General features: G+C 42.2%; 1 protein-coding gene across 1 annotated transcript in view; it reads right to left on the bottom strand.

Annotated features, from left to right (window-relative positions):
• Window positions 1-3,070: 3,070 nt before the first annotated feature.
• LOC145394495 (estradiol 17-beta-dehydrogenase 8-like) overlaps window positions 3,071-12,574 on the bottom strand; it is a 46,547-nt gene continuing 37,043 nt past the window's right edge. Inside the window, exon 5 of the mRNA XM_080268343.1 lies at window positions 3,071-3,325. Within this exon, the coding sequence (XP_080124469.1) occupies window positions 3,234-3,325 (92 nt within the window). The 3' untranslated portion in view covers window positions 3,071-3,233. The remainder of the gene's footprint in view (window positions 3,326-12,574) is intronic.

The raw sequence follows: 12,574 nt of genomic DNA, 5'->3' as shown, positions 1-12,574 counted from the left end.
ACAAGGGATCTGGGCAAGGTGTGAATTTCAGCCAATGAATTCCCTCCAGCCAGGAGAGAAACGGGGAAAAGCGAGTTATATGAGTGCAACGAACTCTTTCTTGAAATGCTTGAAGAACGGGAAAGTCATAGGTGTTAACGAGATAGGTATTGAAATGATGAAATGCAGAGGAGGGAGAGAACAGAGCTGTTTATGGGAAAATATATCAAAAGTGGAAGGTTGTAAATGTTCATTATTAAAAAGATATTTAAAAAATTAAAGAGTGTAATGAAGTGTTTATAAGAAGGCAGAAGTAAACCCTGGACGAACAAGGATGCACTCTCCCCATATATATATCTTGAGCTGGCGTTCAAGTATTCTGCAATGAATCGATCTTGATTCAGTTGCAGCGTGTGTTCACTCATTATGCCTATAATCGTATCAGTCATACCTTATGAACCCACAAAAGCACTTACTATTAAATAAGTTATTTATTCCAAGCTGCTAACTGGAGTTCGTGTCTCACTGTCATAAATTACGACAGAGAGCAAAACCACATTAAAAAAAATAAACAAAAATCTTTTAACACAAATATTGACATTATAGCTTTTGGTAACCAGAATACATACGTACATGGAGACACATTTGTTATTCATCGAATTTGGCAGTACATGCTGGACATATCAGTAGTCCATAACTATATAGATAGATAGATAGATAGATAGATAGACTTTTCCCACACTGAATCTTCCTCTTGGTAGCCTTAGTCTTGCCAGGAAAAGTAATACCAACGTTGTGATGAACAGCATCTTTATTACACCATGTGTTTCGGAAACATAATCTTCATTATCAGCAGATTTGAAAGTTTAAAAGACAACAATTATTGTCAGGAAAAATATAAAACCCTGTATTCTATGATACATCACTTAAGGTAAGATAAGAGGTGAAGTATAAAAGCAGCAAGCTTACTCTTCACAAAATCTGAATAATTTTACAAAAGCTAACTAGGGTAGAAAATAATAATACAAAGACAAAGTAGGAGTTGACCTGTTAATGTAGCTATTGCGTGAATATTGGGGTGGCGCTAATCGAACTATTAAGACTGGGTCGAAATCTATGAATCAAGATGGAATCGGCAGTGAAGAGGTCATAGCATGAGGTTAGTATCTGTATGTTCTTCTGCTCACTGACAGAAGAATAAGAGGACTTAAAAAGGAATCTTCCAGTCCGAGTGGATTTAACTTAGTCCTCAAGAATTCGATTGAGCAGCCAACGTGAGGTCGACCCCGTGTATTTGGCAGAACAGTTAGATCATGATAATAACAAATTCACATTGGACCAAAAGTTAGTGGGAAGGCAGGAGGAATGTTTGAGAAAGCAGGCAATAGTGATCTTGTTGGTAAAGCTTATCATAAAAGTAATATGTGGAGGAGAATTTTGTTTGGTGTTTTCCTGTTTCGCAGGATAAAGAATCCAAGTATGGGAACTATGTTTATATACACTCCATCTCGACAGTGTGAACTGGCTTGTTTGAGGAATGCTTTGAATTTTGAAACTTGCTCAGTAGTTTCTCAAAAAAATGGACGAGGTACTGATTATAGGCAAAACAAGCTAATAAGAAACAAGTTTTGGAATGGAAGGCGAGCCATATGGAGCACAAATTGTACGTCATTTTGAACAAGGTAGTTGTTCTGTTCATATTAAAACTCTACAGGATCTAACTGAGGAAGTTTGTGCTTAGGCCAGTGAGTAGGTTTGCGATAAACTTGTGGATAAGTGAGTGGAATGATTGGTAACCACAATGTAGGGGGAATGGAAAGCTTGCATCTTTTTCAAGTTCATGGATGAAACAATATGTTGGGATGTTGGGAGTTAACATAGTCCAAAAAAATTTAATGTGAACAAGGCTGTTAAATTTGAGAAAAGTGTCGTCCACGTACCTTCGGTAAAAAAAAGAAAATGGGTTTAAAATCACTGGGGACAATTATCAAGCCAGATTTGATCATTGTGCCAAAGAAAAACATTCGTATATCAAGGACCAAGTAGTTACCCCATCGCCACTACATCTGTTTGAGTAAAATGTGTTTCGTTAAATGTACACAGTAGTTGGTAGAGTAGCTATCTCAGACAAGATGTACAATGATTTTCTGTTTAAGCCAACTGAAGTACTGGTGTTATCTGAAATGAGCCGAACCGTTTCATGCAGGGGAACATTCGTGAACAGGGATTCTTCATCAGCGCTAGGCAGGATGACTGAGAGGTCATACTTCAGAGGCGGTGGCTGGACTGGTAGAGAGGTGGCCTGCAGTCTTAATGGACCCAGGTTCGAATCCCGGCTGGGGCAGGGAACAGTTTAAGGATTTGAATTTCATAAAAGCAGACTTTACTGATCTACCAGAAGACATGCCGACATGTTAAAATACCTCCTCTAATGCCAGTACACCGGTCATGTCCTAACCTAGCCTAACCTAACCTATCCTGTCCTATCCTAACATAACCAAAACTATTCTATCCTGTCCTGGCCTAACCTATCCTATCCAATCCTAACCTATCTTCATCTAACCCAACCTAATCTAGTCTAACCTAATCTAATCTAACCTAACCTTACCTAATCTATCCTATCCTATTCTACAATGTTCCAGTGCGCGTCACGCTATACTGTACAGTAAATGTCTCGGTAGACCACACATTATAGTAACTCCGACTAATAGTCGTACTGTCACCAACTTCATCTTTAATCCTTTGTAGTAAATTGTTTAGTTTATCTTCTTGGTTAAGGATGGTAGAAGAAATATCAGAATTAATAATCTTAAATTTAGAGGTGTAAGTGAGAATATGATTAAGCTTTAATTCATAATCATCCTTGTTCAAGATAATTAACCCACTTCCTGTATTGGGACAAGTAATAATTATGTCATAATTTTTGAGTGATATCAAAATCTTACGATACCCGCAATCGTCCTTTTCTTTCACATATTTATAACACCGTTTAATAGGATTTTATCTAAAGCGATACATTATGCCACAAAAAAGTCCAGTCTTCCTTGTAGAGGATGTACTTCTTTCAACCTGAATATGATCTCTCAAAAGGCAATCAGAACTCAATATAGTTTAAGTGAACAGAAGGAAGAGTAAAATCCTGGCCTAACAACAAAACATCAAATTGACATCAATCATTCAGTTAATATAGATCAGGTCATCTCTAATCTTTCCTCAAGGCTCTTGACTTGGGAAGACAAAGATGTGTATGGTGATCACATGGCGTATCCTCCCGTCACCTCAACACAGGCTCCCACCATGTAGCTGCTCCGCTCGCTCAGCAGAAAAGCCACCACTTCAGCCACTTCTGCATTTGGCGAGAAAAACGTATAAAATAAAATAATATAAATATTTTCAAAACTAATAAAGTTTAGTAAGTTCGTTAAGTTTGTCCAACAACTACAGCTGAAAGTAAATCGACGGTTGCGTGTGGTATTACTGGAGAATGTTTGGATGCTTTCCTTCTAAATCACGCTGGTATGTAATTGTGATTGTCTCTTGCCATTAAATACTGCCGGCACATGTTCGGTTGAGCCTCGGCACTTGTTCCTTCCACTGAAATTCACTTCCTTACCAACTAATTCTTCCCCTGTCCCCCTCCTTTCTACCGACTTGGTGGTTAACCACCAACATCTGGTTCTTTCCTTTCCTTCACACAGGCTGTATCATCGTTAGAGGGCTGCCCTGAAAATTTACACAAAGTGATAAGTATGATAACAATGAAGCTTTGTGATTGAACCCATGATTTGTCAGTTCGGTAGTCTAATTAGATTTCCTTACTTTTCTTTTCTTAGACCAGCCTCCCCAAATGCTTCTCTTGATACATTCAGCCGTCATCCTAAACCTTCCATCTATCACATACTGGTAATATCATTTCTAACCTCACTCTAGCCTTCAAATTAATTTGTGTAGCACGGCTTTTGTACAGAAAACATAACTGCAGTTTCCAGAAATGAACAATAGAAAGGTTGTAGTACAGAACTGCATTATTAAGCATTCAATCTATTACCTTATAAGATACATTCGCTACAAGTCAAAGACCAGCTTAGGACCGTACATATTATATATTAGACTTATTACAAGTAAAAACAAGGTAGACGCGACCTTTCTTTTCCTCGCGCGCACACACACACACATACACACTCACACACACACACACACACACACACACACACACACACACACACACACACACACACACACACACACACACACACACACACACACACACACACACACACACACACACACACACACACACACACACACACACACACACACACACACACACACACACACACACACACACACACACACGAGAACCCGAATTCACTGAGTGTCCCTATCTATATCACTCATTTACTGAGTCACTGAACTTTTATGAAGGATGAACTCAGGCAAGTTACAAGCACAGAATTCTCTGAGTTTCACAAATGGGTAGTATTGAAAGGTGGGAGTATTAATGGTGTCTGGCGTGCATCTGTGGTTCGGGTGTTTTACGTCTTGGGTGTGTCTGGAGCGTATTTCAGGGGTTTGTCCAAAGACTAAATATGTGTTGTAGTGTATCGGGGTGCTGGATACGGTCTGGTTGTATGAAGTTTTGAGAAGGTGCCTGATGGCACCAAGGTATTGATTACAAATTCAGTCATTGCTTTCTACATCTATTGATGACCACATTTTCTTCCGTAATCATAATTTGTTGTGGGTCAGCATAGCCATGAAAAGGTGCCACGTATGACAGAACCATTAAATTAACACACAGAAAAATAAACTTACAAAATAAGTGAAGCTTTCATTCTCTGATGTGTTTTGTCTAATTGTCCTCATTACTATAAGCCTGACATTCACACAGCCTTCGTGTGGAAGACTTTACAATTTAATGAGGGATTAGACATTCATACATGGGTGCGCACTTGCACTTTTTGCCACTAAGTCACATTCGCCAGGCAAATGTCGATCTGCAGACGACTTCTCTATCCAGTCGACTTCCATAGGACTGAATATAGCTTAAGAAACACCTCTTCTGTTGGATGTGTTAAGGAAGGCTATATAGTCTAACCCCTCCAGTTCGAAACCTCTCTCATGATCTATTTATAAAATATCTGGGTAATGCAAGAATATACTAAAAGAAAACGTAATGGCTGTGAAGAAACAAATTTCGACAGTTCTACCCTTTCATTGTTGAATTCTAACTTAGGAAAGTCCTCTCTTATTTAGGGGTTAGTGAAGGCTATACGATTATCTACCTCTCACAGTTCAGTATGTCCCATGGAGAGAGTAAGAACATGGTACAGTTGTCCGAACCCTCCTTTGCTGAGTTCAACATTCTGCTTCGAATGCTCTGAACTCCTGAAGCCTCCTACTACGTCTTTATTCACTGTCAGATGATTCTTTGCAGCTAATTAATCTCTCTCAATATTAAAGAAATTAGTGATGGCTGCATCTAACCCCTTCCATTAAAATATCTCTACTAATATGCATAAAATCACGTAAAGTTACCAGGAAAAAAAGAATAATCTGTGCAGAAGGTGATGCCGATTATTCGAACCATCCCTGACCGGGTTAATTATCCTGCTTCACTTCCACTGAACCCTTGACGCTGGCAAGAGAATATAAGATGTCTCATACCATGATAGGGTTAACAGTATCTGTCCATACTATAGTGGTATTTATGTAAGGTCATTTGAGAGGTCATAACCGTTCGCAACATGAGGCTTCCCGTAACGTGATTTGTGTAGAAATTTCCCTTGTCAAAATGGTAGAACGAAAATGTAGCTTATGTCGTTACCTGGAATGAATACTACAGAGGACCCGTTCATGACAGGGTTTACAGTAATCATATTGCTCTCTCTCTCTCTCTCTCTCTCTCTCTCTCTCACACACACACACACACACACACACACACACACACAACATCAAAGTTCTGTCCCACATTTACCACCATACTTGCTCCCCAAGGAAACAGACATACAAAACACCTCACACTCCAGTCGACACCCACACCTACACATCCCTCACCTACACCTTCATTCGATGCTAAACCATTTAGGAAAAGGAAGGAAGAAAACAAAACCATCATCATCATCACTGTCATCATCCCAACTTCTTTTTCCCAGCCAGGAATAGAGAATTAACTGTTTGTATACAGAAGATATAGATCTGTCAGCTGACCACAAGTATTTTTCTCATGAATCGTCTCTCTTTAGCCATTCAGTTCTTTTTTCCCTTTACACTAATACCTGTCACTTACACCTCCACAATCACACTTCTCACATTTTTAACCATCATAACACATACGCCAACCACTCACTCGCACCCATACTTACAGCCTCATTCACACTGACACATACATCTACAGTATAGTCCACCTTCACCCACACCTGCCTCCACCCACACTCACACCCACACCCACACCCACATTCAGAATCACAACCACAAAAGCATCACAACTACACCCATTTAAACTCACTTCCACTTAAGCCCACTCTTACCTACACCCACGCTCACTAAACTCACATCTTTTTACTCAAACTTTTTCTAACATTTCCATCGCACCCCCTCACCAACAACCAAGCCCGTTGCAGTCGTGAGGGGGCTCTGGGGACTGGGATTGGGGCCTCATGGCGGGGATGATGTTGCTCTGTGCTGCTTAACCCGCCCTCGGGTCACGGCCCTTAGCCCTACAAATTTTGCTTTGTTTTTTTTTCTTCTCTTCCTTCTTTTATCTTATTTTCTTCCCACCTTCTTAAGGTGTGAGAGTCTTGCCGATAGGATGCGAGGCTGTCTCTTTTATGTCAGTCGCAAACTGCCTCAGGGAACCATGGGTACGGTAGCCCTTTGTCTCTTTCACCCTTATTCCTGACTCGGGCTCTCAGGAGTGGACCAGTTTATTTCCCGCATTGTTCAGTTCAGTTCACCATGGCTAATAATGAATCTACTTTCCCAATTCAAGGAGCAATGGGAGATGCTCCTTATAAACCTTCTCCCAGACAGGCGGATTCCTCTTCCCCTATTTTTCCGCCCCTGTCCTCCTCTTCGTATCCTACTATTTCTTCTTCTCCCGCCCCCCCTCCTCCCTCCTCCCTTTTTCCCGAATCTCCCCTGAATGTCTTTGATTTTTGGTGCGCCAAACATGGCCAAAATATTTCAAGGTCCAACCATTGACTAACGACCTCACTTTCTATATCTCTCTTCTCTGACAAATAGGTCCTGATGTCACATTCGTTGTACACCCTAATGGTGACCGACTCCTGACTGTTCAATCTGTTGTGCTGGCTGAGAAGGTATTATTTATTACTTACAGACCCCTCGGTCGCTCTATCACCTCAATTCAGATGTCCATCTAAACTCTACCACCAGAACCATGCTGATCCCGTCATATTTATCTGTAGGTGACCACAGTTTTTCTGAATATTATGCTGACATCCAAGAATCTTGTCTGCCCAACACCTTGCTGTACTTTCTGTTCAGTGCTACAAGCGTCCCCCTCAGGGGTGTTGCAAATATTCAGCCAACATAGCGAAGATCATCTTCAAGAGTTGCGACCTTCCCACCTTTGTTATTGTTGGAGGTACATTACTTCAGGTCAAGGAATACACGCCTCGTCCTCAACATTGTTCTTCCTGTTGGCGATAAGGTCACCCAGCTAACTACGTGGCCGCACAGGATGCGTGGCTGAGACACAAGTCTGCCCGAACTGCCAAGGCTAACATGCCGCCTTATCTCGGAAATGTCTGATCTACAACTTTGAAACTGAAGTCTCCAGGATTCTCTGGAAAGAAGGTTTTTCCCTCTATGCAGCCCATCAACATGTCCGTGACTTAGGATTCTCTTTCCATACCAATTTTGCTCGAGTGACCCGTCCTGTCTCCACTACCTCTGCTGTCTCTCAGTCCCACCTCACTGCAAGTATCATAACCTCTAACTCCTCTTCTGTACTCACCTCCCTATCTGACATGCCTGCTCCCTTGATGTCGCCAGTCTTTAACTCCTTTACTGTCTCAGCCTCTTTTTGTGTCTCTAATCATACCTCCACGTTACCTACTGTATCCCTCCATCTGTCACTGTTGTCTCCTCTCCCTCTGTTTCTGTTCTCCCCTCTTCCTCATCCCCTTCTCCCCCTTCCTATTCTACTCCTTGCTTTCAGGCCCCTCCTGGTTTTCTTTCCACCTCTTTCTCTGTTCTAGACTACCTCCTCCCTGTCGCCTTTATTATCCACTCCTCTTTCTTCCTCTCATCATTCTTCCCGTTCTGTTGCTTCCCCTCGCTCTTCCTCTTCTCTCCATCAACGACCACTCCCTCTGCCACAGCATGGCAGCTGCAGTCTGCCCCCCTCTGGTAAACATGGGCTGCCTTCCACTGCTTCTGATGCCAAGGGTTCCACAAAACCCTCACGTTCTCCCACGGCTTGTAAGATAGGTACCGCTAGTCCCTCTCTCTGCGATCCCTACTCCAATGAAGATCCCTGAATCGACTCCACGGTCTGGTCTCATCCCTAACCCAGCACCGCTAGCCATTCTACAATGTGTTCCGCCTCCCCTGTCGACACCGCAGACGACACTCCCTACAGTTGCTGAGGATGAAACCCTCACTGACATCATGGATTTTCTGACGACTCCTTAACAAGACCCCATGAGTCCCGAAATCGTGCTTTATAAGGCTGAAGTCATTTCGGCTCCTTCTGATCTCCCTCCTACTCCCCTCCATCCTTCCCCTCCTGCCCCCCTCTCTTCTTGTTCTACTCACTCTTCTTTATCCCTCTCAATGCCACTGGGCTATATTGACTGTCCCACTCGTCCTCTTCTTCCACCCTCTGCTCCTATTCCTGCTGTCATACCGACTTGGTGATGTATGGTGCTCGTTTGTCATAAATTTTATATCCTGCTTATTATATTTTATCTTTTATGTTTTATTTGATCTATCTTTGTCTTTGTACTTTTCTTTTGTTTTACTTATATTTGGTTTGTAAACTTTAGTATGTCTGTTTCACAGTGAAACCTTCGAAGTTTTACGTCCCATCATAATGACCATAGTAGTAGTAGCAGTAGTAATTGTTCCCTAGGCAATCTGGCCGAGCAGCCCCGAGTCCCTAAGGACGACCACGGCAGAGACTGGGCTTTCCCACAAAGATTCAAGGAGTGTATGTTGTGTTGTTGGTGCTGGTGATTGTGTGCAATGCAGTTTTCCATAATGTGCTTAATGGTATAGGGTGCTGTGTTGCATCGTGGACAGGCGTCAGTGACGGAGTCATCCAGCCTCTCCTCAGAGTTCAAGAGAGCTGGATGATGCCCACATCTCAGCCTGGCCAGGTGGACCCTGTCCTCACGAGGGAGACAGGATTCAGAAGGGTAATATCAGGAGGCTGTTCATGCAGCAGTGTGTTATCTTTAAGTGACTGAATGGAGCGGCATGTGATTTGAGTGTGGATATATTTCTGGAAGCTGGGTTGAGACAGGGAATAGGGGAGAGATGACAGTATTTGTGTGTGATATCGTGTGCTGGGTGTTGCTTTGATGTTCCTTTATGTGTGTGAATGTGCTGCCATGTAGTGTAGTGGATGGTGTGAGTTTGAGAAGGCTGAAGAGAGAATTTGTGTGTCTCTCATGCCTGGATGATCTTTGACTTTGAGGATTTTGGTTTCTTGGTGTAGGTGGTCTGTGGGTCTAGTAGCTGTGCAACCAGTGATTATTTTTAAGGCCTTATTCTGTATGGCCTAGCGAGTTTTGTAGTGTGTTTTATTGAGAAGCTCAAGCAGGGCTTGCATAATTCATCACTGAACTTGTATATTCTTTGTATACTGTGGTAGTGGTTTCTTTGTTGTGTCCAAATGTATGGGCAAGTGACCTTAAGGTGTTGAGTCTTGGGTGTTAAGTTATCTTTAATGTTTGTGATGTGTTGTTGAAATGGCATTAATGTATTGTATGTTACACCAAAGAATGTGTGTGTGTGTGTGTGTGTGTGTGTGTGTGTGTGTGTGTGTGTGTGTGTGTGTGTGTGTGTGTGTGTGTGTGTGTGTGTGTGTGGTAGGGGAGAGTTATTGTGAGGTGTGGAATGTGACTGTTCTGCTGTCCAGTTTGTGAGAAGGGTCACTGTAGATTTGGCTGAGGCTATTTTGAGCCTGTTTTGTGATGAACCATTCGTCTAGTGTGTTGAGGTAAGGTTGGTGGATGTGTACGGCTGTGCTTGCATTTTGTTGTGTACATGTTATTGTTGTCATTTGCATAGGAAGCTATATGTATCTGTGGTGCATGGGGTGTAAGTATGTCGCGCAAGTGTAGGTTAAAGAGTGCAGGGGACAAAACAGATCCTTGGAGGATGCCGTTTGTAAAGTTTCTGATGTTAGATGAATGACTAGTAAATGATACATGTGCACATCTGCCTGCTAAATAGTTTGCCAGCCATCTTATTGTGTTATTGTGCATGTTTTTGTTGAATATTTTGTTTGTGAGGTTGTGGCAGGGGATGGCATCCAAAGCTTTGTTAATGTTTAGTGTGATTAGGAGTGTTCTGTGTGGTGGCCTAGCTGACTTGATGCCATCAAAAACTCTCTGTGTTAGGTCTGTAAGAAGAGTATCTGTGGAGTGCAGTGGCCTAAAACCATGTTATGATGGGGCTAGGGGGATATGAGGTGTGAGTGGTTGTGATACCAGTCACTCAGTGATTTTTTGGGGGGTGCAGAGAAGTGTCATGGGGCAGTGTGAGGAATGTAATGTGGGGTCTTTTTTTCGGTTTGGGGATAGTGTTGATAGTGCCATGCTTCCAGATGTTGGGTATTATGTTGTGTGAGTAGCTGTAGTCTGTTATGTTGGTGAGTGCTTGTGTGCCTTGTGGTCCAAGGTACTTAAGATGTATGTTGCTTATGTTGTCTGGTTCACAGGCGGATGAGTGCTTAACCCCTAAACCGCGGGGATGTTTTCGCCACTCCTTGTGCGTCCCGTGGGGATATTCGTGCTCCACCTGACTTTTTAAAAATATTTACCAAAAATCAGTTCTTAGCCCTAGAATATTATAATTAACCCTTTAACAGCGGGCATTGGTTTGACCCGACTGACCCCCCCCCCCGCGGGGGTTCCAGCCAAAATGTAAACAAACTTTAAACCTTTATAACTCTGCACAGAATAAATCTAGAGCAAAAAATAAGGTACCATTAGAAAGTACTAACTTTCGGCTTTGCAATGATGTAGGTTTCATGATTTTGTTGACTATCACTGGATGGGCAATGCCATTAGAAGTGAGCAATCTAATATCACTATTTTTCGCTCACACACCATTACCAAATGCCAATCTCATTCTGATAATAATACTATAAACATATATGAACACTGCACATACGATAAACACCCACTCTGTGTTCACTGACGCAGGTAAAAGGCACTGTAATTGCCCACACATCACTGCCACATCAGCGCTGTTGTCACTCACAAAGCTAGACAGATACTGATGCGTGTTTGGTCAGGGGTGGGGTGGGGGGCCCGGTGGGTGGGAGGTGGGGGCCCGAGGGGAGGGAGGAGGGAGGTGGGGGTTGGCTGGAGTGAAAGAACTTAATAGCTACTCTCCCTTGAAACAATTGGCGTGCGGAAAAAACACGCAGTATTCAAAATCTTCACAAACATTCCAGAATGACACCCGCGGTTTGGTCCAGTTTTTGCAATGTCATTCTGGAATGACACCCGCGGTTAAGGGGTTAAATATGCTTATGGCACATACCTTCAGCTTTCTCCTGGGATGTTTGTTGAGCCTTCATCGACAACCATAGGACTTGTGGAGACTTCTGAATTTGGGTAACGAAGTCTTCACTTTACACTTCCCGACACCCGGTAATATGATTCCCACAGCCTGATATTATCACTAGAAACACTATTCTATAATTTTCAAGTAGTTTCGCATCTATACTCCAAAGAAAAACACTGTGAAAGGAATGTAAATTACGAGCGCTTATGGGCTTCCCACCCGTCCTCGTTCCCCACTGGTATTCTGTCATTTATTATTCATAAAAACACTCGCACTTTATATTCCTATTACTTTATTACACTTATATCTACAGTATTTATCCATAAGTTTCCTTCAGTAATAGTAGTTTATTGTCAATCCAGGCATTCACTTTCTCTTTCAGTAAACTATGTAGAGAGCCAAGGTTTCACTTTCACTGTCATTACTTCAAGTATTTGTACTCATACTCTTATATTACTAATTATTTACATTTCTATTTACATTTTCTATTGTATTTTCAATATTTACACTTCTATTTTACTTACACTATGTTATGCACTGTCACTTGCAGTAACTTATAAAACTATGTTCCACTGTTCAATCATAATTACATCCATTGCTTTCACTTGCTATTTACACATTATTTACATTTTCCACTTGCACTGTTTTAGAATTGCTTGAGGCTGTGGTAATCAAAGAAGCAGGTTATGCAGAGGGGAACCTGACACTCAGTGCACTGCCAAGAGGTGCGTTTGTGCTCAGGTGTGCGTCTGGTGGTATGTGCACACACCTGGCACCTGCGGATTGCAGCCTTCCTCTTCATTGTGGCAGGCCTTTGCACCAGTCT

This window comes from Coenobita brevimanus, chromosome 27, assembly GCF_032717465.1.
Source record: "Coenobita brevimanus isolate Jiangsu-jjx chromosome 27, ASM3271746v2, whole genome shotgun sequence".
In the NCBI taxonomy this organism is placed as follows: Eukaryota; Metazoa; Arthropoda; class Malacostraca; order Decapoda; family Coenobitidae; genus Coenobita; species Coenobita brevimanus.
Note: the sequence above shows the minus strand (reverse complement) of the source record. Positions and strands in the feature narration are given on the sequence as shown.